Genomic DNA, 27,125 nt, shown 5'->3' with positions numbered 1-27,125 from the left:
CTTTCCTCGCTCTGATTTCTGATTGTCTCAAAGAGCTGGACCTGAAACATCTGTCTGTTTCACCAAACTTCTTCACGTGTGGTCTGAGTGCTCCTGCCTTAGCACAGAAGATTAGCTGGTGATGCTCAGGTGTGATGAGCACCTTGGGCCCCACAGAACAAGAGCAGGTGGTTGTTGCTCATGTTGGAGTCCTACAATAAACAGGGAGATGTGAGCTTTCCTTGTTCAATTTGATTTTTATATTTCACTCATTCTCACTCCATATGACTTTAAAAAATGAGGGGCTATTTAAGAGGTCAGATCTGTATCTCTATAACTAACACAACAGAATATTTTCAATTTCAAATCCATTTGAGAACCCAAAGAAACTGAAAAGTTTGGTGCATGTTTGCTTGGTTACATATGACTTTCATAAAAACACAGGTATTTTTGAAGAAATCTCATTTCCGGGTTTACTTTTTCCCCATGTTTATAAGAGTAGATTTTCCAGATTATGTGCCACTGCATCCCAGGAATTGATTACCTGGGTGGAAAGTGCTTTATCTCCTTACCTCCTAAGGTGAGGAAGAACCCAGGGAATGTGGAATCACAGGTCAGTTTCAAGCAGCATTCTATATTGAAGGGCTGTACAAATGTAATCAATTTCTATGTGTTCTTTGGTATGAAAAATACATGAAGCACTGTGTTTTAGCAACACACAGTATAGACAGATTGTGTCCTTGCTTTTTCTGTGTGCTTTTTGTTTCTACCAACTCAGAGTCAGCTAAAACTCAGGGTCTTCACTGATAGTATTAGAAATTTCTTCCATTGATCTTTATGCCAATCATGTTGAAGACCCAGTTTGGGAAGTTGACCAGCAGCTCTTTTTTGGCATGTTGTTTTATTCCATCAACACTACTGTACAATGAACTACAGGTTCACCTCACTCACTTCTGTGCTCTACCTTCCAGTTCTATGCACATTCATATCACAAAACGGATTCAACCCTTTGCAATCTGATGGACAAATAGATTCATTGCTGCCTTGTGAATGACCTTTGAGAAAGAAATCTTTCACATGAATGTCTCTTAAATAGTTTCGGTCTGAGGGATTTGTATGCAAACCAGTATGGTTTTTATAATATATATTATCTTTCCTAAACATAGTGACAGTAGTACATTTTTTAAAATATACATTTATGAAAGAGAGCGAGCACAATAGCACCATACTTCAGGAGGCTGGACAGAGGCTGGATTTTAATTACTAATGTGTATGGTGGGGATAAACCTGAAAACACAAGCTATAAGATGAAGAGCCCAGAAGCAAATTAATTCATGCTGACAAACCCCAGAAAGACCCCAGAACTAGCAGCCTGTGCCAGAGGAGCCTGGAAGGCTGCAGTCCATAGCGTCGCACAGAGTCACACACACCTGAAGTGACTAAGCAGCAGCAAAGCACCAACGCGGCATTAAGTGAGAGTGCTAGTCACTCAGTCACGTCCAGCTCTTTGTGACCCCATGGACCACAGCCCACCAGGCTCCTCTGCCCACAGAACTATCCAGGCAAGAATGTTGGAATGGGTAACCATTCCCTCCACCAGAGGATCTTCCTGACCCAGGGATCGAACACGGCTCTCCTGCATTGTGGGCAGATTCTTTACTGTCTGAGCCATCAGAGAAGCCCAATATGATATTAAACTGGTGGGCTATTTGGGAATCTGCAAAATGAGCACAGAACCAGATGATTGATCAGCTTCATATACCTGGAAATTACTAAGTAAGAAACTCAGATCCTGGAGTTCAGTTACTTATTCATTATCACAGTTACAATATAAACTGGGGGAAAGACCAATTTTAGTAGTGAATTTCCCCTATCAATACTTCTTCCAGATATCAAAGCGATTTTTTAAAATGCAAACAGCCACATAGTAAAGAAATGACATACAAATGTCCATGTAGTGGGAAGTTTGAACTAAAGCAAAATCAAAATCTCCAATGAGTTAAATGAGACAGAATTGACTGCTCTGGTATAAAACATGCAGACTTTCATGCCAAATGTGTGACACAGCGTATCCCCATATTACATTCATGCACATAAAGAAATACCATAAAGACTAGCTCTTAGGATATAGCAATAGTGAAGGGTAACTATTACCCAGGTATAACCATATTATTTCAGATAGGTTTGAAAACTGTCTAGTTTACTTGGAATCACAGGAAAAGAGGAGGCTAGGATTGGAATCAATGATATGGCCAGTATAGTGGTGGTAGTGGAGATTAGTGATGTTTAGGAACAGTCCAGTTGGTTGAGGGAGGTACAGTGACTGGAATGCCTGTTTATCTGTGTCTGCATTTCCCCCTGATTACTGCAAACACTGTCATTCATTGAATTTCCCTTTCCCTCCCGACAGTGGCTCTTCCTCAGCGCTGGTCCCAGAGCAGCAGCAGGCCCGGGTTTGGGTGAGGGCTGCAGGGGGCTGAGGGGCACTGTGTGGAGGCGCAGAGGTATGTGGCTGAGTCTTCAGGCTGGGATCCTCCAATGTACATGGAGCTGTCGCCCTCCTTAGTGTTCAGAGTGACTCTCACTCGTCCTCGCTTCTTTTCATCCCCATTTACACTCACTACAAACAGGTTCTTGGGGCCCTTTGCAGGTTCCCATCTGTACCAGTGTAAGGCATAGAAAGAGCTGGAAGGGAAACTGCAGGTGAAATTGGCGCTCTCTCCTTCCTGAACCCCCAGCGAGGCAGGACGCTGTTCCACAGTCAAGAGGCTGCTCACTCCTGTTCAGAAAGACAAGGTCACACATAGAAACTGATTTCTCTACAGTGTTCGTTGCCTTCACACATTCCCAAATATTAGAATCTTGAGGTGCCTGACTGCATCTCCCTCCTTCTCCATCACCACCCCAGACTGTTCAGAATGTCTTCAGCAGCCTCAGGACTTACGGCCAAGATGAAGCCACAGGATCAGCCATGAGGTTGTCAAGGTGTTCCTCTCCATTTATCCTGCTCAAGTATCCTCAGTAGAGGAACGTTCTGCAGCCTAGATCTGTGAAACATTCTGCTTCAGAAAATAGGTTTCTGTACCTGGTTGCCCAACCAATCAGAGACAAGACCACATACATGTGCTAGAAACACCAACCATTTCTGCCCTAGAATCAGTTTCCTGTTGTTCACAATGAGAGATCAAACACTGCTTTCTTGAGACCAACTTCACAAACATTGAGATGAGCTCACTACACAAAGAGAACCGACAACCTTTCAGAAGTGGGCTACTTAATCATGGACTGCTACTATTCAAATTGAGAGAGTGGGATGGTAATATGTGACATGCATCCCACTTTGGTTAAGAATCTTTATATGTATTTTAAACAAAAATTTTAAAATTTTCAAATTCCCCAAATAGAAATGTTCACCCACATAATGTGCTGAACTTTGTTTAGCTTCAAGTACATTATTCTAATATGAAAGTCACACAATAGAGTTACTATTATTCCTAATTTACAAATAACAAAAACTGAAGCTCAAAGAGTTTGGGTGATTAACTCAAGGTGAAATATCAGATAAGTGGCATAGTAAGAATTAGAACACTTATCTATCTGGTACGGAGCATATGGTGTTTGGAATCTGTCATGCCCCTACATTTGTGATATTCTGTAAATGTTTTAAATGTCAGAGTTTATATGTTTTAAAAATAATAGGAGTCTACTTGTTGATTTTCTTTCTTTTTTAAAAAAGAATTTTCTTGATGTCAATCATTTTTTAAGACTTTATTGAATTTGTTACAATATTGCTTCTGGATTTTTTAATGTTTTCTTTGGGGGGGACAAAGTGTGTGAAATCTTAGCTCCCTGATCAAGAATCAAACCAGCACAGCACCCACTGCACTGGATAAGCATTTTAAAGACAATACAATACTATATTAAGACAGAGAGTTACTCTTGGGATGAGGAAGGCATCTGCTCTAAGTAAGTTACGGAGGGAGGGCTGCACTCTGACACTTACTCTGCATTGAACCTCTCTCATGTTCAATGTCCATTTCTGTGAATAGTCAATATCCTTCTGCTGGGCACTGGGCTCACATTGGCATTCATCATCTCATTCACTTCTCCTAAGAACCTTGCATGGTAGATTCTATCAATATCCACATTGCAGATATGTGGAAACTGAAGCATAAAAATAATTAAGTGATACTCCCAAGATCACTCAACTAGTGAGTGATAGGTCTAGAAACATAATCCAAGTCTTCCATCCCAAGCACTGTTACATTACCTCCCTAAAGTAGCATGGACCCAACCTTGAAGGGTTAGGATAAGAATTGAGTGAGAACACACCTGAAAATCACCTCACACAACACTTTCCCTAGTATAGGCACTCAGTCAGTTACAAGCAATGCACAAAACGTTGAGGATTTGGGGGCCAAACTCTCAAATTGCAAAGAAGTCTATCCACAAGATAGAGTTTAATATGTTTTGAGGTGTAATTGGCAGTTTAAATGGTAGATTTCATGTATTTTCATAAGTTTCCATGGTCTATCATGTTCTTACTATTCAGGGAAAATCAGTTCACTAGGGTGTTATATTGAGAGATTGAGATGTTGTTGTTGGAATGAGTACACCAAGCAATGTTTGCTATGATCGCTTAGTTTTTTCCCCATTTTTGAGTCTTGCTCCCATTCTCAGAATACTTGTATACTATACTACAAGAAAGGACAGAGCAGTAGAAACGATTTTACGTACCAGAAGAAGAAGAAAAAAAAAAAACTTTGTGCAATAATTCTGAACTTCCTTTCCAAGGTAGCTTATTACTTGCCAGCCAAAATCATCCCATGTAAGATATTTTACATAAAGGTAAACATGAAGATACTTTTTGGCCAACCCAATATTTGTCGTTTGAAGTCAATCATTTTCACATCTTGTAGGCAAAGATTATCAGGGCTTCCCTGAGAGCTCAGTTGGTAAAGAATCCACCTGTAATGCAGGAGACCCCCGTTCGATTCCTGGGTCTGGAAGATCCGCTGGAGAAGGAATAGGCTATCCACTCAAGTATTTTTGGGCTTCCCTCGTGGCTCAGGTTGTATAGAATCTGCCTGCAATATGGGAGACCTGGGTTCGATCCCTGGATTGGGAAGATACCCTGAAGAAGGGAAAGCCTACCCACTCCAGTACTCTGGCCTAGAGAATTCCACGGACTGTATAGTCCATGGGGTCGCAAAGATTCGGACACGATTGAGTGACTTTCACTCACAGGTAAAGATTAAAACCAGCCTGTTCTCCCGAATCTTCTCATCTCTTATGATTCCTTCAATGAGATGTTTACTGATTTTGGTTCAACAGTGGAAGCCCCTATTGTGACCAGCGTGCATGCATACTTAGCCTCTCAGTCTTTGAAACATTTGGACTGTAGCCACTCAGGCTCTTCAGTCCACGGGGTTCTCCCCATAATACCAGTGACTAGGTTTGCCCGCAGTTTAACCCATGACCACTAGAGGGCAGCAAGGTGCCCAGTGTCCGCCTCACGGAATATTCAGCAGGACACCAGGTGGCAGTGCTTCAGCTTTCATTCCTGCTGCGCAGCTGCTGGAGCCTGATTCTCTGGGAATGCAAATAGTAAGACTGAGATAAGGCATTCACGAAGCTGTGACATTTGAGTTTTCAGAGGTGCCCCACGTTAATGTTTTGAGGGATAGCATCACAGCAGAGAGGGCTAAGGCAAGGGGCACAGGTCTTGATATAGGAATATGCTTGGAGTGTTTAAGGAGTGATATCTCTTCTTTTCCTGTAGCCTCTTGTTTTTCCAGGCACTATACAACTAACAAACTTGCTAAAGTATTTAGCACTTAATGGGATAGTGGGTGATTTCCTCATCTACTGATCCTGGGGCAATTTGTACCTAGGTTTACTGTCTTCTTTCCTAGTTGCCTTTAGTTTCCAGTTTAAACTAGTATAATGTCACCATCACTGAGACATCCAGCCACCCTGTCTTAGATCCAAGTGCTTCTCCATACCCAAACTTTCTCTTAAGGAACCCTCTAAGATGGTACACTCTGGAAGACAATAAAATTTTCGGACACTTTTCACAGTTAGAAAAAAAGTTATGTTTTACTTCTCAAAGATTAAAAGAAATGGAACAATAAAACCTGTCTAATAGGGTTTTAACACTTAAATTAGATAATGGACTGGAAATGCATCCCATGGTGCCCTACTACATTATGGTAAGCTCAATAAATATCAACTTTCTTTTACTAAAGCCTACCTTTCCTTCAAAGTCCACTTCTGTGACCTACTCCCCCCCGCCGCCACACATCAGTTCAGTAATGGAAGCTTCCAGGGCACTTACTTAATCACTTACTTTCCTGGAGACAGTCATTATTTTTCCTTATCCTTTTGGTATCATATACATCTAGCTACATTGATACACTCAGGCTGAAAGGACACGGATGGAACAGATGAGGTTTGATTTTGGTTTCTGTAAAAACAGTAAAATCAAGGTCATATTGCATGTTTACTACCTATTGGATATAATATTTCTGATTTGGATCTTCAAGATTTTGCTATTCTTATTGCCTATTTTCTCTTCTTATTGATTTATGAGCTTTTAATATGTCCTGCATTTGAGTCCTTTTTCAGGACTGTGTATTGCATATATAGCCTTCCAGTCAGACCTTGACTTTTCCCTCTCTTTGCAGTGATTTTTAACAAACAAAAACAATCTTAAAATATACTTGCATGCTCATAAGAAGCTCCCTTGAAACTTTTATGTGTTTGTTTTCTTTAAAAACTTTAGAAATGCTTACATTTTGTGGCTGTTATTGCCTGTAATAAGTCAGGTATCATTATTAATGATGTTTCCCAGAATACAGTATGTCAATTTCCCCTGAGTATTAGTAAAATACTCAGTAAAATACCCACTAAAATAGACGCTTGGATTTGTCTTCAATGCTTTGCAAACTTCTGCCAAAACCACAGAGGTGGACTTGCAGAATTCCTTATTCATCTTTATTACTTTCCATATAGAGTTGTTCCTGAATAAAGAGCTTGTTTTATATGAAGTTAAGTACAACAGTGAGTGGAGATTCTTGCTATGAGCAGAGAGATTATAGAATGGGTAATGCACGAGGTAGTTATAAATACCAGTTGCAACCATGTGGTCATTTGCAGTACCAAAAAATATAACAGTTATGAAACTACTTTCATTTTATATGAATATATTTATGTATACATCAACCATTTTTAACTTCCATCTCCAGTTTTCCTGCCTGCAGTAGCATAAAATGTGCTACTACAAGTTACTTTTTATCTCCTTGCATCTCAGTAGGCAAGTTAAAGAATTCAGTGGATCCTCTGATTCAGCTATCAGAGGAAAAAGCATCACCCCTAAATGGATAAATGAACTTGGTATTCTCTTTGAGGGAGAGAGGTTGCTTTGGTTGATTGAAGAAATAATTGCATCATATTAACAGGAAGTGTAATTTTCCTGTTGTCCTTATTAGAAAGTTGTGTTGTTCAAGGAGTTACCGATGAATACCTAGTTAACAAGGAGGGAAGTTAACTAGTTAAGGTATTATGGTAGCTTTGTATTGTTTCAACTTAACTATCTGGAAATCTGTTTTCTCGAATTTACTTCCCTTTTTTGTTCTGGGTTAGGCTTGGCCATGAAAGAGATTTGTGTAAGTTTTGGAAGATACTTGTGATGAAGTAGCCATATTTTTATGTTCCACAGGTTGGTGTAGAGCTCCAGGGACTATGGCAATACATAATGTTGCTGCTGATCTGATAGTTCAACTTATTATTGTCTCACAACTCCTCTACCTCCCATCAGAGCTCTTACTCAGGTTCTCTTTGTATTAGACCAAGTATGCATGTAGCATGATGGCAAGTGACATCCACTTCTCCTGAAGGTCACCCACTACTGTGAGCCCTAAGGAGGTTAGAGAAAGACAAGCTTTAGTGTGTCTTCTGGGTTCCATTGTCCTCATGTATTTCCATACATGTCACAGTTTCTCCATGCTTATGTCCACATCCAACTTTCCTTCACAAATGTTACTCTAGTTGACTTACAGTGAATTCAACTCAACACCAAATACAAATATAACAGATTTTATGGATTCTTCCACCAGCTCTAGCTATTGCCTGTGTTCTAATCCTTATAACTTATCTCTTACTCTACATCATTGGTGGTTCTCCTTCTCTGATTGTGCCCCGACACAAAATCTGAGGGGAAAGGACTAAAGAAATGATTTTCATGATGATTTCAGCTTCCAGACCCAGATATGTGATGTGAAGATCTTTAGGTGAAACTCCCATTTTATATTCTTATGGGGCAAGTTTTCAAATTTAGACAACTTTACACATGCTCTGGATGGTTGATTTAAAAGTCAAAAATTCAAGATGAGAATACAGCAGTAGAAAGTTACCCTGGACACCTGCTTCCAAATGACATGCAAGGAGCTTTCTTTTAGTGTTAAATCTTCTGATCCAGACCACAGATGAAAGAAGCATAGGACTACCATTTCTTGTCTGGGGTCTGCAGGTGTGTATTTTGGCGGTCGTCCTGCAGCGGGAGTGGGAGGGGGCGGGTTTGTGGGGGAGGGGGGTCCTCTCTCTTATCCAGCTCAGGAGTTTTTGTTCAGCTTTTCCTATCACTTCAAGCACTGTGAGTTCCCAGAGAGCACAGAAGTACTTTGCAGAGTCTTCCAGCTTTAAGGGTGAAATAATGAGGGTGATGGCTTTAAGTGATCTCTGAAAATTTGTGGAGTAGCGACCATCCCTTGCATTTGGGCCATAAGAACTCTGACTAATAAGGTAAATCATCTCTCCACTGGGAAGCTGCTTATACCAAAAAATGTTATAACTCCTCCAACTTGTCTCATACTGACAGTTCATGGTGGCTAACTCCCCAACTTGACTGGATATGTCTGTCTGGTCTTGAGTAACTTTCTGGGCCACACCAGATCCTGTGGAAAAAAATCAGAAAACAGAGATGGAGCAGTGAATAAAATAGTGTAGGAATTAGACTCATTTAGGTCTCCAAAAAGAAAAACCAAACTGAAACCCTAAGATGCTTGCTTTTCTCCAATCCTCCTTCCCCTCCAAGTCTCTGAAGCACCACGTGCCTGTGTGCAGTCCTTTCACCCTGAACACCACACCCACGTTTGGAAGCATCCCCACCAGAGAAGGTGAAGGCAAGGAACACCCAGAGCAGACTGGAGAGCGGCATGAGGCATGGATTCCCCTGCTCAAATGTGCTCAGTTCTGCCTCAAGCTGAGAGTTCAGGGTCTTTGTGTGCCTGGCAGCACATTTACATAGTACCTGGTTCCTATGTGACTCCTTCAGACAGAAACTGGGGTTTGTCATGTTCATAGGTAACGTGGTCTGTGCACAGATGGGAAAAAAAAGTGTGATTCACCACAAACCTTTACTTTGTCTATTTTTCTTTCACTGGTAATTAAGTTACACTGAGTCTGAAAAAAGGGCTTCCCCGATAACTTAGTTGGTAAAGAATCTGCCTGCAATGCAGGAGACCCTGCTTCAGTTCAAGCCTGAAAGAGGACTTTGCAAAAGCAGTTATTAGTAAAGATTTGAGCTGAGGAACAAACAAGTTGACATTCATTGATGATTATTCAACAGAATAATTTTGCCATCCCATTGAAAGTAGGATTTGTTTTTTAACTTTTTATTGGAGTATAGTTGATTTACAATGTTGTGTTACAGCAAAACAAAATGTCCATCGACAGAGGAATGGATAAACATGTGGTACATATGTACAATGAAATTATTGTTGCCTTTAGTTGCTAAGTCCTGTCGAACTCTGTGGCCCCATGGACTCTAGTCCATTAGGCTCCTTTGTTCATGGAATTTCTCAAGCAAAAATACTGGAGTGGAGTGCCATTTCCTCTCCAGGGGCTATACCTGACCCAGGGATCGATCCCACATCTGCTGCTTGGCAAGCAGATTCTATACCACAGAGCTACCAGGAAAAGCCCACAATGAAAGCACTCAGCCATGAAAAAGAACAAAATAATGCCATCTGCAGCAATATGAACAGACCTATAATAAGATATAGTATAAGCTATGGACCCTTCTTGTAATCTACTTACTTACTAGTTATTCATTTAGCCTATGCTTACATTTCTCCATCCAAAATCTAAATACTCTATTTAAAAACTCACAGACTTTTGTCCTTGGAGAAAGGCAGTCTTATCCAAAAATTTTAATGAATTTTTTTCTGGGTTTTAGAGTTCTAAAATATTGCTAAAATACAAATGATAGCCTGATACTTCAGCTTTATATGCACTCTTTTTTATGCATTGCTCTATGAAATTTTGTCACAGGTGTAGGTTTTTGTACCACCACTAAAATCGTGATACAGAATTGTTCCATCTCTCTAAACATAACCATTTTCGTACCCTCCTCACCCCTGCGACTGGTGATGACCCCTAGGAGATACTGATCTTTTATCTCTATATTTTGTCTTTATGAGAATTCTATGTAAGTAAACTCATACATTATGTATACAATCATAAAAATATGTTAAGTGTAGTCATCTACCATGTAGTCTTCTGAAACTAACTTTTTTTTCACTCAGCTTGAGATCCATCTGGGCTATTGTGTGTATCAATATTCTATTACTTTTAATCACAACAGACTGTCTCTAACTTAAGATGAATCAACTTAGGATTTTTGACTTTCTGGTGTGGAGAAAGCTATGTATGCATCCCCTAGAAACCATACTTTGAACTTTGATCTTTCCCCATGCTAGCAGCATGCCGTATTATCTCCTCTGATGGTTCTTGGCAGCAACAGTGAGCTGAGCGCTCAGTCAGTCCCAGGAACAGGAGGGTAAACTATTGATACACTTACAACCGTTCTGTACCCATACAACCATGATGTTTTTCACTTTCAGTATCATACCTTTAAGGTAGGCCAGGCGAAGCTCTGACTCACAGTAGGTTAAGTATATTAAATGCATTTTCCTCTTACTGGTATTTTCAACTTAAAATGGTTTATTGAGACTTAACCCTCTTGCAAGTTGAAATATACCTATAAATTATCTTTTACTGTATGGATGTTCAGTTCAGCTCGATCACTCAGTCATGTCTGACTCTTTGTGACCCCATGGACGGCAGCATGCCAGGCTTTCCTGTCCATCACCAACTCCTGGAACTTATTCAAACTCACGTCCATCGAGTCGGTGATGCCATCCAACCATCTCATCCTCTGTCATCCCCTTCTCCCGCCTTCAATGTCTCCCAGCATCAGGGTCTTTTCCAATGAGTCAACTCTTCGCATCAGGTGGCCAACGTATTGGAGCTTCAGTTTCAGCATCAGTCCTTCCAATGAATATTCAGGACTGATTTCCTTTAGGACTGACTGGTTTGATCTCCTTGCAGTCCAAGGGTCTCTCAAGCGTCTTCTCCAACACCAAAGTTCAAAAGTATCAATCCTTCAATGCTCAGCTTTCGTTATAGTCCAAATCTTACATCCATACATGACCACTGGAAAAACCATAGCTTAGACTAGACGGACTTTTGTTGGCAAAGTAACGTCTCTGCTTTTTAGTATGCTGTATAGGTTGGTCATAGCTTTTCTTCCAAGGAGCAAGTGTCTTTTAATTTCATGGCTGCAGTCACCATCTGCAGTGATTTGGAGGCCAAGAAAATAAAGTTTGTCACTGTTTCCACTATTTCCCCATCTATTTCCCATGAAGTGATGGGACTGGAAGCCATGATCTTAGTTTTCTGAATGTTGAGTTTTAAGCCAACTTTTTCATTCTCCTCTTTCACTTTCATCAAGAGGCTCTTTAGTTCTTCTTCACTTTCTGCCATAAGGGTGGTGTCATCTGCATATCTGAGGTTATTGATATTTCTCCCAACAATCTTGATTACAGTTTGTGCTTCATCCAGCCTGGCATTTCACATGAAGTACTCTGCATATAAGTTAAATAAACAGGGTGACAATAGACGGCCTTGATGTACTCCTTTCCCAATTTAAACCAGTCCATGTCCAGTTCTAACTGTTGCTTCTTGACCTGCATACAGGTTTCTCAGGAGGAAGGTAAGGTGGTCTGGTATTCCCATCTCTTTCAGAATTTCCCACAGTTTATTGTGATCCACACTGTCAAAGGCCTTGGCATAGTCAATAAAGCAGAAGTAGATGTTTTTCTGGGACTCTCTTTCTTTTTCGATGTTTCAGCTGATGTTGGCAATTTGATCTCTGGTTCCTCTGCCTTTTCTAAATCCAGCCTGAACATCTGGAAGTTCACAGTTCATGTACTGTGGAGGCCTGGCTTTGAGACTTCTGAGCATTACTTTGCTAACGTGTGAGATGAATGCAATTGTGCGGTAGTTTGAATGTTCTTCAGCATTGTCTTTCTTTGGGATTGGAATGACAACTGACCTTTTCCAATCCTGTGGCCAATGCTGAGTTTTCCAAATTTGCTGGTATATTGAGTGCAGCACTTTCACAGCATCATCTTTTAGGATTTGAATTAGCTTTCTGGAATTTCATCACCTCCACTGACTTTGTCCGTAATGATGCTTTCTAAGGACCACTTGACTTTCCATTCCAGGATGTCTGGCTCTAGATGAGTAATCACACCATCATGGTTGTCTGGGTCATGAAGATCTTTTTTGTATAGTTTTTCTGTGCATTCTTGCCACCTCTTCTTAACATCTTCTGCTTCTGTTAGATTCATACCATTTCTGTCCTTTATTGTGCCCATCTTTCCATGAAATGTCCCCTTGGTATCTCTCATTTTCTTGATGAGATCTCTAGTCTTTCCCATTCTATTGTTTTCCTCTATTTCTTTGCATTGATCACTGAGGAGGGCTTTCTTATCTCTCCTTACTATTCCTTGGAACTCTGTAGGAAGCCCAGGGACCAGTAAAATGACTATCAATAAAGTTTATTCAGATTGTTAAAATGAAAATACTGGTATTTCTCAATTTTTAGAGGATGCAAACTGCACCTTTTCCCTGTTAGCTGAAATATAATTGTTCATACCACAGGAATGGCAAGTTGTCACTTTCTCAAAAAAATGTTAAAAACACCTTGTTTTGTGAATAGCCATTGTAGTTTCAGAAATTACATTATAATAGAGGTGTCCCTGTAGATACAAAAATGAATTACAAAGATATATAAAGACAACACTCTTTATGATAGCACAGCAATAGAAGCAATTATTTATTAATGGAAAGGCAATTAATGACAGAATGTCTCAGAGTACCACATGGGCATTGTAAAAACTGATCTGGACCACTTCCCAGGTGGCACAGTGGTAAATAATCTGCCTGCAGTGCAGGAGACAAAAAAGACCAGGTTTGATCCCTGGGCCAGGATGATCCCATGGAGGAGGAAATGGCAACCCACTCCAGTATTCTTGCCCGAAAAATTCCTTGGACAGAGGAGGCTGGCAGGCTGCAGTTCTTGAGCCTGCACATAAAACAAGCCTTTGGAACAGGAGAGTTATTTATATTTTTCTCACTTTCAGATTGAGACCAACACACTGGAACCAACATTTTATTGACACAAGAAGGAACCATGACAAATTGTTAATGGTTCTCACTTGATTTCTGTGCTGCAATTGGGATTCTTAGTAGCCATATGATTCTTCCCAGCTACATCAACTAATGAGGCACTTCTTCCTTGTCCTTTTTTTCTTTTCTTTATGCATCTTCTCCCCTTCTCCTTCCCTTCATTTTCCTCATCTCTTACTGCTCTCTGACTCTCCTTCTAAATGACTCTAGATTTGCTCTCGTGACTGCTCCCCCACTGTGTCCCCTCTTTTTCCCACCAGAGATACTGCACAGATGCAGCCCCATCTGTCCCCGTGTGCCCCTCTCAGGACACAGTAGTACACAGTGGTGTCTTTCAGGGTGACCTGGGGCAGGACCAAGGTGCTGGACTTTCTGTCTGAAGCTATGGTCAGAGAGGCCAGGCTTTTGTTCACTGTGCTTCATACTGCATGAATGACATACTGTGGACTCTGATTGGGATTTTGCCGATACCAATGTATATATACTCATTTCTACAAATAGTAGAGTGGTTACAAGGCAGGTTTACATCCTCTCCTTCAGCACAATCCATGAAGCTGGGCTGAGTGGTCTTAGCATCAAACACATCCCCTGGGGGATTAAGAAATCAAATTAGTTCCAGAGCACAAATAAGTGCAATTCTATGAATCAGGGGCATAACCCTCCTGTAACTGTCTAGCCCTAACCTCTACTCCTGTGTTTCTATTTATGTCCTGCAAAAATATTATTGGTGTTCATTATTGGACTGCAAGGAGATCAAACCAGTTATCCTAAAGGAAATGAACCCTAAATAGTCACTGGAAGGACTGACGCTGAAACTGAAGCTCCAATAATTTGTACACCTGATGAGAAGAGCTGACTCATTGAAAAATACCCTGATGCTGGGAAAAACTGAAGGCAAAAGGAGAAGGGGGCGGTAGAGGATGAGATGGTTAAACAGCATTACTGTCTCAATGGACATGAATTTGAACATATTCCAAGAGATTATAGGGGACAAAGGAGCCTGGCATACTGCCGTCATTCGTTGGTAAAAAGTTGGATACAACTTAGTGACTGAACAACAAAATTATAGAGACCAAAGATACATGTCAAGAATCAGAGATCCATAGGCTTTGTTCCGTGGGTCCTTGGCTCAATAAAGCAAGAGATTTCCTACAACCTGCTTGCTGCTAAAGACTCTTCTGGAATCATGTCCATGGTTTAATCTGTCATGTAGAAGTTTGTGTTCCCTAGCAAATTCACAGATGGTTCTCAGTCCCATCACTGTGATGGTGATTACAGCACAGGGAAGGGAGTGGAGAGTAAGTGACTCTTTGTGGCCTTTGCCCTCAAGTCATCCTTTATAGACACAGAACACTTACTCAAGGTCAGAAACACGGCTACTCCAGTCACCAGCCTCATACTTCAAGGACAAGCTAGGATCGTGGACTCAGAGTTCAGATTGTGTCTGATCCTTGGCTCAAGGAGGTTCCAGAGAAGAGAGGCTACAGCTGTTAGTAAAAACTTACAACCAGTGCAGACATCGCTGTGTTGTTGCCAGGACCTTCTCAGGCAATGATCAAGCAATCCCTCATCTAAGTCTTCCTCCCCTGTTTTAGTCATTTCCTCAAAAGATGGTGAAACATCCCCAGCTCACAGTGCAATCATCTCTGAAGTTTAATGTCTGCCTCGGGAAAAGGAATACCAATCACAATGATGTGTCTATGCACAACCATTGGTCTATCATTTGTTTCTTAAGAAATTGGCTGATGCTCCATGAAGCTTGCAGAGCATAATATTTAATCCAGAAAAATGTACTGAGCTCTGTGTTGTAAGATAATGAAAATTTCCATCCACATTCCAGAAAATGTATGAGAGATTCAAAAGTAGGCAGTGATTTGCTCTGGGAGATGAAAAAATTAACAACATTGAGACTAAAAGCTACACATCCTGGAAATCGGAGCTCTTGTAAGTGTTCTTGGAATCATGCAACTATTGCCATCTAGGTAGACATTTTTCATACATCTGTTCTTATTGACATATATGTATTGACATAGATGGTGTTCACCTCATCCTCCTTGAACAGTGGTCCATAATCCTCGTGTTCCCTATGCCGATGCTTGTGGGTGTTGTGCAGCAAAGATGCTAAGGCAGAGGGATAGACAGAAAGAAAGGCAAAGTAGGTGGGGGTGGGGTGGAGGTGGATGTGACTGCTTTAAAAAGTCAGAGGAGGGAAAAAAGGTTATAAGGAATAGAAAAGGGAAGAGATAATCAGAGCAGGGAAATGGGAAAGCAGTGTTAGGGAGGAACATGGAAAGAGCTTAGGCTGTTGGGCTAAGATCCCCTGAATCCTTCATCACACACATTCAACAAGGGATAAAAAGCTCAAGCTGTCTAAAGAAGATGAAAGCATGTCATTTTTCCTTTTTTTGGCGCATCAATGGAAAACAAATTTCCCTCCTTTTCTCCCAGAAAGAAACACCGTTTTCAGATGAATCAGCCCCCTCCTGTGACTGAATAGAAGACCTGCAGAGCTAAACCCACACCAAAAGTCAGCAAGGAACTTTTTGAAAAGCTCCTCAGATTTGAAGGTAAATGGGCTTCCCAAGTGATGCGAGTGGTAAAGAACTCACCTGCCAATGCAGGAGACTTAAGAGACCCATGTTCAATTCCTGGATCAGGAAGATCCCCTAGAGAAGGGCATAGCAACCCGCTTCAGTATTCTTGCCTGGAGAATCCACTGGACAGAAGAGCCTGCGGGCTACAGGCCATGACTCGCAGAGCTAGACACGATTGAAGCAACTTGCCACACAGCACACACACCTTCCTTGTCACACCTCTGTGCTCATCCGGATTTCCTTGGTCCTAAATACCTCACAGAAAGTTTTAATTATCCTTGACTGCTTTCAGTTCAGTTCAGTTCAGTCGCTCAGCCGTGTCCGAATCTTTGCGACCCCATGAACCGCAGCACACCAGGTCTCTGCAGTCATACGATTCTCATTTGTGGATCGCTTTTTCATTTGTCTCTAACATTCCTATATTTAAAATTTACTTCAAAGCCCATGTAATTCAATATTTATAAGAGAGTTTGATACACAGTAGGCACTCAAGAATTGCATGGTTTCTGAGTGAGCCGATGAATCACTATTCATGAATTTGATGAGAAATTACGTTAAACAACTGTTTAAGTTATTCTGAAAACAATCTTCCAATTTTATGGGATGCATGCCAAATAAAAGACTCTGATAGTATAAACAGAAGGTTATTGTTGTGAACAATGAATAATAGACTATAAATAATAAATCCAAGTCTAGCATGGAGGAAAATTATACTGAAGACTTAGGAGTAAATGTTATAGTAATCATGCTTTGTTCATTTAACAAATATTCATAAATACTCGCTGGAAGTGTTGTTGTTGCTCAGTCTTTAAGTCATGTCTGACTCTTTGTGACCCCATGAACTGTAGCACACCACAATTTCTCATCCTCCTCTATCTCCAAGAGTTTGTTCAAGCGCATGTCCATTGTGTGGATGCTGCCATCCAATCACCCCCTTCTTCTCCTGCCCTCAAGCTTTCCCAGCATCAGGGTCTTTTCCAGTCAGTCAGCTCTCTACATCAGATGGCCAAAGTATTGGAACTTCAGCTTCAGCATCAATCTTTCTGATGAATATTCTGGATTGATTTCCTTTAGGATTGACTGCTTTGATCTCTTTGCTGTCCAAGAAATTCTCAAAGGTCTTCTGCAGCACCACTATTAGAAAGCCTCAATTCTTCAGCACTCAGCCTTCTTTAGGGTCTAACTCTCACATCAGTATGACTACTGGAAAACCATAGCTTCAGCTCTGTGGAACTTTGTTGGCAAAGTGATGTCTCTGCTTTTTAATATGCTGTCTAGGTTTGTCACAGCTTTCCTCCCAAGGAGCAAATGTCTTTTAATATCATGGCTGCAGTCATCTTCTGCAGTGATTTTGGAGCCCAAGAAAATAAAATCTGTCACTGCTTCTGCTTTTTCCCCATCTATTTGCATTAAGTGTTGGGACCCCAGATGCCATGATCTTAGTTTTTTGAATGTTGAGTTTGTCACTGTCCTCCTTCACTCTCATCAAGAGCCTTTTTAGTTACTCTTCTCTTTCTGCCATTAGAGTGGTATCATCTGCATATTTGAGGTTGTTGGTATTTCTCCTGGCAAACTTGATTCCAGCTTGTGATTCATCTAACCCAGCATTTTACATAATGTACTCTGCATATAATTTAAATAAGCAGGGTGACAGTATACAGCCTTGATGTATTCCTTTCCCAATTTTTAATCAGTTTGTTGTTCCATGTCTGGTTCTAACTGTTGCTTCTTGACCTGCATACAGGTTTCTCAGGAGGCAGGTAAGGTGGTCTGGTATTCCTATCTATTTAATAATTTTCCAGTTTGTTTTGATCCACACAGTCAAAGGCTTTAGCATAGTCTACAAAGCAGAAGTAGATGTTTTCTGGAATTCCCTTGCTTTTTCTATGCTCCAGTGAATGGTCTAGTGGTTTTCCCTACTTTCTTCAGCTTAAGCCTAAATTTTGCAGTAACGACCTCATGATCTGAGCCACAGTCAGCTCCAGATCCTGTTTTTGCTGACTGTGTAGAGTTTCTCCATCTTTGGCTGCAAAGAATATAATCAGTTTGATTTCTGTATTAACCCTCTGGTGATATCCATGCGTAGGGTGGGCTCTCATGTTGTTGGAAGAGGGTGTCTCTATGACCAGTGTGTTTTCTTGGCAAAACTCTATTAGTCCTTGTCCTGCTTCATTTTGTACTCCAAGGCAAAACGTGCCTGTTATTCCAGGTATCTCTTGACTTCCTATGTGTGCATTCCAATCCCCTATGATGAAAAGGACATCTTTTTTTGGTGCTATTTCTAGAAGATCTTGTAGATCTTCATAGAACAGTTCTTCATAGATCCCTTTAGGTTCCAGTTTAAACCCATCATGTCACCATCACTGAGACATCCAGTCACCCTGTTCTGGGTCAAGTGCTTCCTCATACCCAAATCTTCTCCAAGAAGCCCTCTAAATGGTACACTCAGGATGACAATAAAAGTTTAAGATGCTTTTCACAGTTAAGAAAGTTGTGTCTCATTTCTCAAAGATTAAAAAAATTGGAACAGTAAAATCTGTCTCATAGGGTTTTGATATTTAAATTTGATAATGAATCGGAAGTGCCTGACATACAGTAAGCTCAATAAATACCGTCTTTCTATATTCTACTAAAACCTCCTTTCCATTAATGTCCAGGTCTGTGACCTGATTTTTCAACTCCACATCAGTTCAGTAATGGACACTTCTAAGAAATTTATTTAATCACTTGTTTTCCTGAAGATAGTCATTATTTTTCCTTATCCTTTTGGTGTGATAGCCAGCTAGCTACATTGATACACTCAGGGTGCTGAAAAGACACAGATGGAACAAGTGAGGTTTGACTTTGATTTCCATAAAAATAGTGAAATCAAGGACATCTTGCATATTTACTAGCTATTGGATATAATATTTCTGAATTGGATCTCCAAGATTTTGCCATTCTTATTAATGACTATTAATAAGTTGTTCTTATTAATGACTAAGAAGTGACTATTTTCACTCCTTTTTGCTTTATGGGCTTTTAATATATTCTGCAGTTGATTCCTTTTTCAGTGATGTGTATTGTATATATAGCCTTCCAGACTGGCACTGGCTTTGAACTCTCTTAGCAGTGTTTTTTAACAAAAAAGACAATTTAAAAATATGCTTTATGCTCATTAGAAGTTTCCTTGAAAGTTTTATTTGTTGTTTTCTTTAAAGACTTTACAAATGTTTTCCTGTTATGACTGCTATTGTTTGTGATGAGAAGACAAGTGTCATTCTTAATGATGTTTCCCAGAATACAACATATCAATTTCCCCTGCCTATTAGCACGATTTTTTTCCCACTAAATAGACCCTTGAATTTGTCTTCAAGACCTTGCAAGCTTCTGCCAAAACCACAGCGGTCAACTTAAAGAACTCTTTATTCATCTTTATGACTTTCCACATAGCATTGCTCCTGAATAAGGAGCTTCTTTTAGAGGAAGTCAAGTACAACAAGGAGTAGAGGTTCTTGCTACGCTAAAGAGGTTATGGAATAGGTAATGGATGAGGTAGTTATAAATACTAGTTACAGCCATGTGGTCATTTGAAGGAACAAAACCTAGAATATTTATGAAATTATTTTCATTTTATATGAATATATTTATGTATACATTAGCCATTTTTAGCTTCCCTCTCCTCTTTGCCTGCTTCTGATAACAGAAAATGTGCTGCTACAAGTTAATCTTATATCTCACTGTATCTCTGTAGTAAAGATACAGGGTCAATTGGAGAGTGTGATTCAGCTAGAAGAGGAAAGAACGTCACCCTTAAATAGATAAATGAACTTGGTATTCTCTTTGAAGGAGAGAGCTTGTTTTGGCTGAATAAAGAATAATTGCATCATATTAACAGGAAGCATAGTTTTCCTGTGGTCCTTATTCAAAGTTGTGGTGTTCAAGGAGGTAAAGAATGAACACTCATTTATGATTAAAACTCTCCAAAAAGCAGGAATAGAAGGAACATACCTCAACATAATAAAAGCTATATATGACAAACCCACAGCAAGCATCACCCTCAATGGTGAAAAATTGAAAGCATTTCCCCTGAAATCAGGAACAAGACAAGGGTGCCCACTCTCACCACTACGATTCAACATAGTGTTGGAAGTTTTGGCCATAGCAATCAGAGCAGAAAAAGAAGTAAAAGGAATCCAGATAGGAAAAGAAGAAGTGAAACTCTCACTGTTTGCAGATGACATGATCCTCTACATAGAAAACCCTAAAGACTCTACCAGAAAATTACTAGAGCTAATCAGTGAATATAGTAAAGTTGCAGGATATAAAATTAACACACAGAAATCCCTTGCATTTCAATATACTAACAATGAAAAAACAGAAAGAGAAATTAAGGAAACAATACCATTCACCATTGCAAAAAAAAGAATAAAATACTTAGGAGTACATCTACCTAAAGAAACAGAAGACCTATACATAGAAAACTATAAAACACTGATGAAAGAAATCAAAGAGGACACAAACAGATGGAGAAACATACCATGTTCATGGATTGGAAAAATCAATATTGGCAAAATGGCTATTCTACCCAAAGCAATCTATAGATTCAATGCAATCCCTATCAAGCTACCAATGGTATTTTTCACAGAACTAGACCAAAGAATTTCACAATTTGTATGGAAATACAAAAAACCTCAAATAGCCAAAGTAATCTTGAGAAAGAAGAATGGAACTGGAGGAATCAACCTGCCTGACTTCAGACTCTACTACAAAGCCACAGTCATCAAGACAGTATGGTACTGGCACAAAGACAGAAATATAGATCAATGGAACAGAATAGAAAGCCCAGAGATAAATCCACGAACCTATGGACACCTTATCTTTGACAAAGGAGGCAAGGATATACAATGGGAAAAAGACAACCTCTTTAACAAGTGGTGCTGGGAAAACTGGTCAACCACTTGTAAAAGAATGAAACTAGAACACTTTCTAACACCATACACAAAAATAAACTCAAAATGGATTAAAGATCTAAATGTAAGACCAGAAACTATAAAACTCCTAGAGGAGAACATAGGCAAAACACTCTCCGACATAAATCACAGCAAGATCCTCTATGACCCACCTCCCAGAATATTGGAAATAAAAGCAAAAATAAACAAATGGGACCTAATGAAACTTAAAAGCTTTTGCACTACAAAGGAAACTATAAGTAAGGTGAAAAGACAGCCCTCAGATTGGGAGAAAATAATAGCAAATGAAGAAACAGACAAAGGATTAATCTCAAAAATATACAAGCAACTCCTACAGCTCAATTCCAGAAAAATAAATGACCCAATCAAAAAATGGGCCAAAGAACTAAACAGACATTTCTCCAAAGAAGACATACAGATGGCTAACAAACACATGAAAAGATACTCAACATCACTCATTATTAGAGAAATGCAAATCAAAACCACAATGAGGTACCATTACACACCAGTCAGGATGGCTGCTATCCAAAAGTCTACAAGCAATAAATGCTGGAGAGGGTGTGGAGAAAAGGGAACCCTCTTACACTGTTGGTGGGAATGCAAACTAGTACAGCCACTATGGAAAACAGTGTGGAGATTTCTTAAAAAACTGGAAATAGAACTGCTATATGACCCAGCAATCCCACTTCTGGGCATACACACTGAGGAAACCAGATCTGAAAGAGACACATGCACCCCAATGTTCATCACAGCACTGTTTATAATAGCCAGGACATGGAAGCAACCTAGATGCCCATCAACAGATGAATGGATAAGGAAGCTGTGGTACATATACACCATGGAATATTACTCAGCCATTAAAAAGAATTCATTTGAATCAGTCCTAATGAGATGGATGAAACTGGAGCCCCTTATACAGAGTGAAGTAAGCCAGAAAGATAAAGAACATTACAGCATACTAACACATGTATATGGAATTTAGAAAGATGGTAACGATAACCCTATATGCAAAACAGAAAAAGAGACACAGAAATACAGAACAGACTTTTGAACTCTGTGGGAGAATGTGAGGGTGGGATATTTCAAAAGAACAGCATGTATACTATCTATGGTGAAACAGATCACCAGCCCAGGTGGGATGCATGAGAAAAGTGCTTGGGCCTGGTGCACTGGGAAGACCCAGAGGAATCGGGATGGGGAATACGTGTAAATCTATGGCTGATTCATATCAATGTATGACAAAACCCACTGAAATGTTGTGAAGTAATTAGCTGCCAACTAATAAAAAAAAAAGAGGTAATGAGTGCTTAATTAACAAGGAGGGAAGTTAACCAGTTAAGCTATTTTGGTGGCTTGGTACTATCTCAACTTAATCTATTTCCCAGAATTTGCTTCTCTGTATTGTTCTGGGTTATGGTTGGCCACAAAAGAGCTTTGTGTAAGATTTGGAAGGTACTTGTGATGAAGCATCCCATCACTTCATGGGAAATAGATGGGAAAACATTGGAAGCAGTGTCAGACTTTATTTTTTTGGGCTCCAAAATCACTGCAGGTGATGATTGCAGCCATGAAATTAAAAGATGCTTACTCCTTGGAAGGAAAGTTATGACCAACCTAGAGAGCATATTAAAAAGCAGGGACATTACTTTGCCAACAAAGGTCCATCTAGTCAATGCTATGGTTTTTCCAGCGGTCATGTATGGATGTGAGAGTTGGACTGTGAAGAAAGATGAGCACCAAAAAATGGATGATTTTGAACTGTGGTGTTGGAGAAGACTCTTGAGAGTCCCTTGGATTGCAAGGAGATGCAACCAGTCCATCCTAAAGGAGATCAGTCCTGGGTGTTCATTGGAAGGACTGATGCTGAGGCTGAAACTCCAATACTTTTGCCACCTGATGCGGAGTTGACTCACTGGAAAAGACCCTGATGCTGGGAGCGATTGTGGGCAGAAGGAGAAGTGGACGACAGAGGATGAGATGGCTGGATGGCATCACCGACTCGATGGACATGAGTTGGAGTAGATTCTGGGAGTTTGTGATGGACAAGGAGGCCTGGTGTGCTGCGATTCATGGGGTCGCAAAGAGTCGGAAACAACTGAGCGACTGAACTGAACTGTGATGAAGTAGTCATGTTTCTAGGTTCCGGTGGTTGGTTCAGGGTTACAGAAACTATGGCAACCCATAATGTTGCTGCTGGTCTGATAGTTCAATTTATTGTTGACTCACAACTCCTCGATCTCCCCCCAGATCTCTAACTCATATTCTCTTTGTCTTTGACCAAGTATGCATGCAGCATGATGGCATACTTCTGAAGTTCGCCCACTACTGTGAGCCTGAAGGAGGTAAGAGAAAGACAAGTCTTAGTGTGTCTTGTGGGTTCCATCGTCCTCATGTACATGTCAGTTTGTCCATGCTTTTTCCAGTTTGTCCACAGTTTGTCCAGTTGCCACATCCAACTTTCCTTCATAAATGGTACTTTAGTTGACTTACAGTGATCTCAAGCACAAACCTAATACAAATATAATAGCTTTCATAGACTCTTCCACCAGCTCTAGCCCCTGCCTGTGAATAATCCTTATAACTAATCTCTTATTGTGCATCACTGGTGGTTCTCCTCTGAATATGCTCTGACACAATGTCTAAGAGGAAAGAACTGTATGATAAGTCACTTCAGTCATGTCTGACTCTTTGCACCCCCATGGACTGTAGCCCACGAACTTCCTCTGTCCAGGGGATTCTCCAGGCAAGAATACTGGAGTTGGTGGCCATGGCCTCCTCCAGGTGATCTTCCCAAACCAGGGATCAAATCTGTGTCTCTTATGTCTCCTGCATTGGCAAGCGAGTTCTTTACCCCTAGCGCCTGGGAAGCCCTAAAAGGAAAGGACCAAGGAAATTATTTTCATGATGATTTCAGACTCTAGACCCAGACTTGTGATGTGAGGATCTCTAGGTGAAACTACCATTTTATATTACTGTAGAGAAAGTCTTCAAATTTAGACAACTTTGCACATATTTTGTATGGTTGATTTAAAGTAAAAAATTCAAGAGGAGAATGTTATCAGGAGAGAGTTACTCTGGACACCTTCCATATGTCATGGAAGGAAATTTTATTTAGAATTAAATCCTCTGATGCAGACCACAGATGAAGCAACCGCAGGATTACCATTTCTTGCCTAGGATCTACAGGTGTGTATCTCAGCTCTGGTCCTGCAGCAGAGGGGCTCTCTTTTATTAAGCTCTGGGGTTTTTGTTAGGCTTTTCCTATTACCTTGAGCACTGTGAGTTCAAAGAGAGCACAGAAGTACTTTGCAGAATCTTCCAGTTGTAAGGTTGAAATGGTGAGGCTGAAGGTTATTTAAGTGATCTCTGAAAATTTATAGAGTAGTGACCATCCCTTGTAAGGAAAATCATCTCTCCACTAGGAGGTTGCTTATACCAAAAAATGTTGTAACTCCTCTAACTTTTTTCACACCGACAGTTCACAGTGACTGCCTCTCCAATCTGAGTGAATATGTCTGCTTGATCTTGAATAACTTTCTGGGCTACCAGATCCTGTGGAAAAAATCATAAAACAGAGATGAAGCAGTGAATAAAATAGTATAGGAATTAGACTCATTTCAGACCACCCTCCCCCCAAAAAAGCAAACTGAAATCATAAGATGCTTGCTAATTCCAATCCTCCTTTCCTCCCCAAGTCCCTGTGAAGCACCACATGCCTGTGTGCAGTCCTTTCACCCTGGACACTCACACCCATGTTTGGAAGCATCCCTACCAGAGAAGGTGAAGGCCAGGAACACCCAGAGCAGACTGGAGAGCAGCATGAGGCACGGATTCCCCTACACAAATGTGCTCAGTTCTGCCTCAAGCTTAGAGTTCAGTGTTTTTGTGCACCAGGCAGCACATACGCATAATACCTCAGTTCTTGTGTGACTCCTTCAAACAGGAAGTGGTGTTTGTCATATTCATATGTCATGTGGTCTGTGTACAGATGAGAAAAAACGTCTGACTCACCACAAACTTTTACTTTGTCTATTTTTCTTTCACTGGCAATTAAGTTAGGCTGATCCTGAAAGGGGGCATTGAAAAAGCAGTTAGTAATAAAGGTTTGAGCTGAGGGAATTGAGGAACAAACTAGGTGTCATTCACTGATACATATTCAGGACAATTATTTTTCCATACCATTTAAAACACCATTTGCTTTTTGTTTTTAAACTTTTTATTAGAGTGTAGGCAAAATGTTCGTCTGAGGAGGCCTTACAAATAACTAAGAAAAGAAGAGAAAAGAAAAGCAAAGGAGAAAAGGAGCGATATACCCATTTGAATGCAGAGTTTCCAAGAATAGCAAGGAGAGATAAGAAGGTCCTCCCCAGTGATCAGTGAAAAGAAATAGAGGAAAACAATAGAATGGGAAAGACTAGAGATCTCTTCAACAAAATTAGAGATATCCAGAGAACACTTCATGCAAAGATGAGCACAATAAAGGAGAGAAATGGTATGGACCTAAGAGAAGCAGAGGATATTAAGAAGAGGTAGCAAGAATACACAGAGGAGCTATACAAAAAAGATCTTCATGATGCAGAAAGCCCCGATGGTGTGATCACTCACCTAGAGCCAGACATCCTGGAATGGAAAGTCAAGTGGGCCTTAGGAAGCATCACTACAAACAAAGCCAGTGGAGGTGATGGAATTGCAGTTGAGCTATTTCAAATCCTAAAAGATGATGCTGGGAAAGTGCTGCACTCAATATGTCAGCAAATTTGGAAAACTCAGCAGTGGCCATAGGACTGGAAAAGGTCAGTTTTCATTCCAATCCCAAAGAAAGGCAATGGCAAAGAATGTTCAAACTATGGCACAATTGCATTCATCTACATGCTAGCAAAGTAATGCTCAGAATTCTCCAAGCCAAGCTTCAACAATATGTGAACTGTGAACTTTCAGATGTTCAAGCTGGATTTAGAAAAGGCAGAGGAGCCAAAGATCAAACTGCCAACATCACCTGAAACATCAAAAAGAAAGAGAGTTCCAGAAAAACATCTACTTCTGCTTTATTGACTATGCCAAAGCCTTTGACTGTGTGGATCACAACAGACTGTGGGAAATTCTTCGAGAGATGGGAATACCAGACCACCTGACCTTCTCTCTGAGAAATCTGTATGCAGGTCAAGAAGCAACAATTAGAACTGGACATGGAACTGGACATGGACTGGTTCAAATTGGGAAAGGAATACATCAAGGCTGTCTATTGTCACCCTGCTTATTTAACTTATATGCAGAGTACATCATGTGAAATGCCAGTTTGGATGAAGCCACGGAATCAGTAATGAGGCTGGCAAAGTGCTCCTCTCCATTTATTCTGATCAAGTATCCTCAACAGAGGAAAGTTCTGCAACCTAGGTCTGTGGAACATTCTGCTGCAGGTATGGATTTTGCATCTTGTTGCCCAGTCAATCAGAGATGAGACCACATACATGTGCTAGAAATACACCATTTCTGCCCTAGAATCAACTTCCTGTGGTTCAAAATGAGGAATCAAACACTGCTTTCTTGAGACCAGCTTCACAAACATTGAGGATATCTCTTAAGAGCTCACAATGCAAAGAAAGCTGACTACCTTTCAGAATTGGGTTGCCTTGGGATGGACTGCTGTTATTCAACTTGAGAGAGATTGGGATTGCAAATGTGGCAGGAAACACACTTTGGTTAGGAACCTTTTACATAAAATTTCAATGAAATTGATAAACTTTCAAATCACCAATTTATAAAGGTGCACAAATGCTATGTGTTAAATTATCTTTGTGCACACTATTCTAATAGAAAATATATGCAATAGAGATATTATTTCCAACTTACAAACAAGAAAACTGCAGCTGAAAGAGATCAAGTAACTAACTTGAGATCACACATATGGCAGGTAGCATAGTAAGAATCACAATATATACCTATTTGGCTAAGTAGTCTATTCCCTGGGATTCCCCAGTGGCTCAGACGGTAAAGAGTCTCCCTGTAATGCGGGAGACCCCGGTTCGATCCCTGGGTCAGGAAGATCCCCTGGAGAAGGAAATGG

General features: G+C 40.3%; 1 long non-coding RNA gene and 1 gene segment (V, D, J or C); one reads left to right on the top strand and one right to left on the bottom strand.

Annotated features, from left to right (window-relative positions):
* Window positions 1-25,443, top strand: part of LOC133067351 (uncharacterized) — a 39,393-nt gene extending 13,950 nt beyond the window's left edge. Inside the window, exons 2-3 of the long non-coding RNA XR_009695232.1 lie at window positions 23,344-23,403; window positions 25,285-25,443. This is a non-coding gene — a long non-coding RNA (uncharacterized LOC133067351). The remainder of the gene's footprint in view (window positions 1-23,343; window positions 23,404-25,284) is intronic.
* On the bottom strand, window positions 178-3,021 carry LOC133067350 (T cell receptor alpha variable 24-like). The segment is given in 3 exon segments: window positions 178-191; window positions 552-2,758; window positions 2,924-3,021. Coding segments are annotated over 2 exon segments (414 nt in total).
* Window positions 25,444-27,125: the final 1,682 nt, after the last annotated feature.

This window comes from Dama dama, chromosome 12 (assembly GCF_033118175.1).
Source record: "Dama dama isolate Ldn47 chromosome 12, ASM3311817v1, whole genome shotgun sequence".
NCBI classification, from domain to species: domain Eukaryota; kingdom Metazoa; phylum Chordata; class Mammalia; order Artiodactyla; family Cervidae; genus Dama; species Dama dama.
Note: the sequence above shows the minus strand (reverse complement) of the source record. Positions and strands in the feature narration are given on the sequence as shown.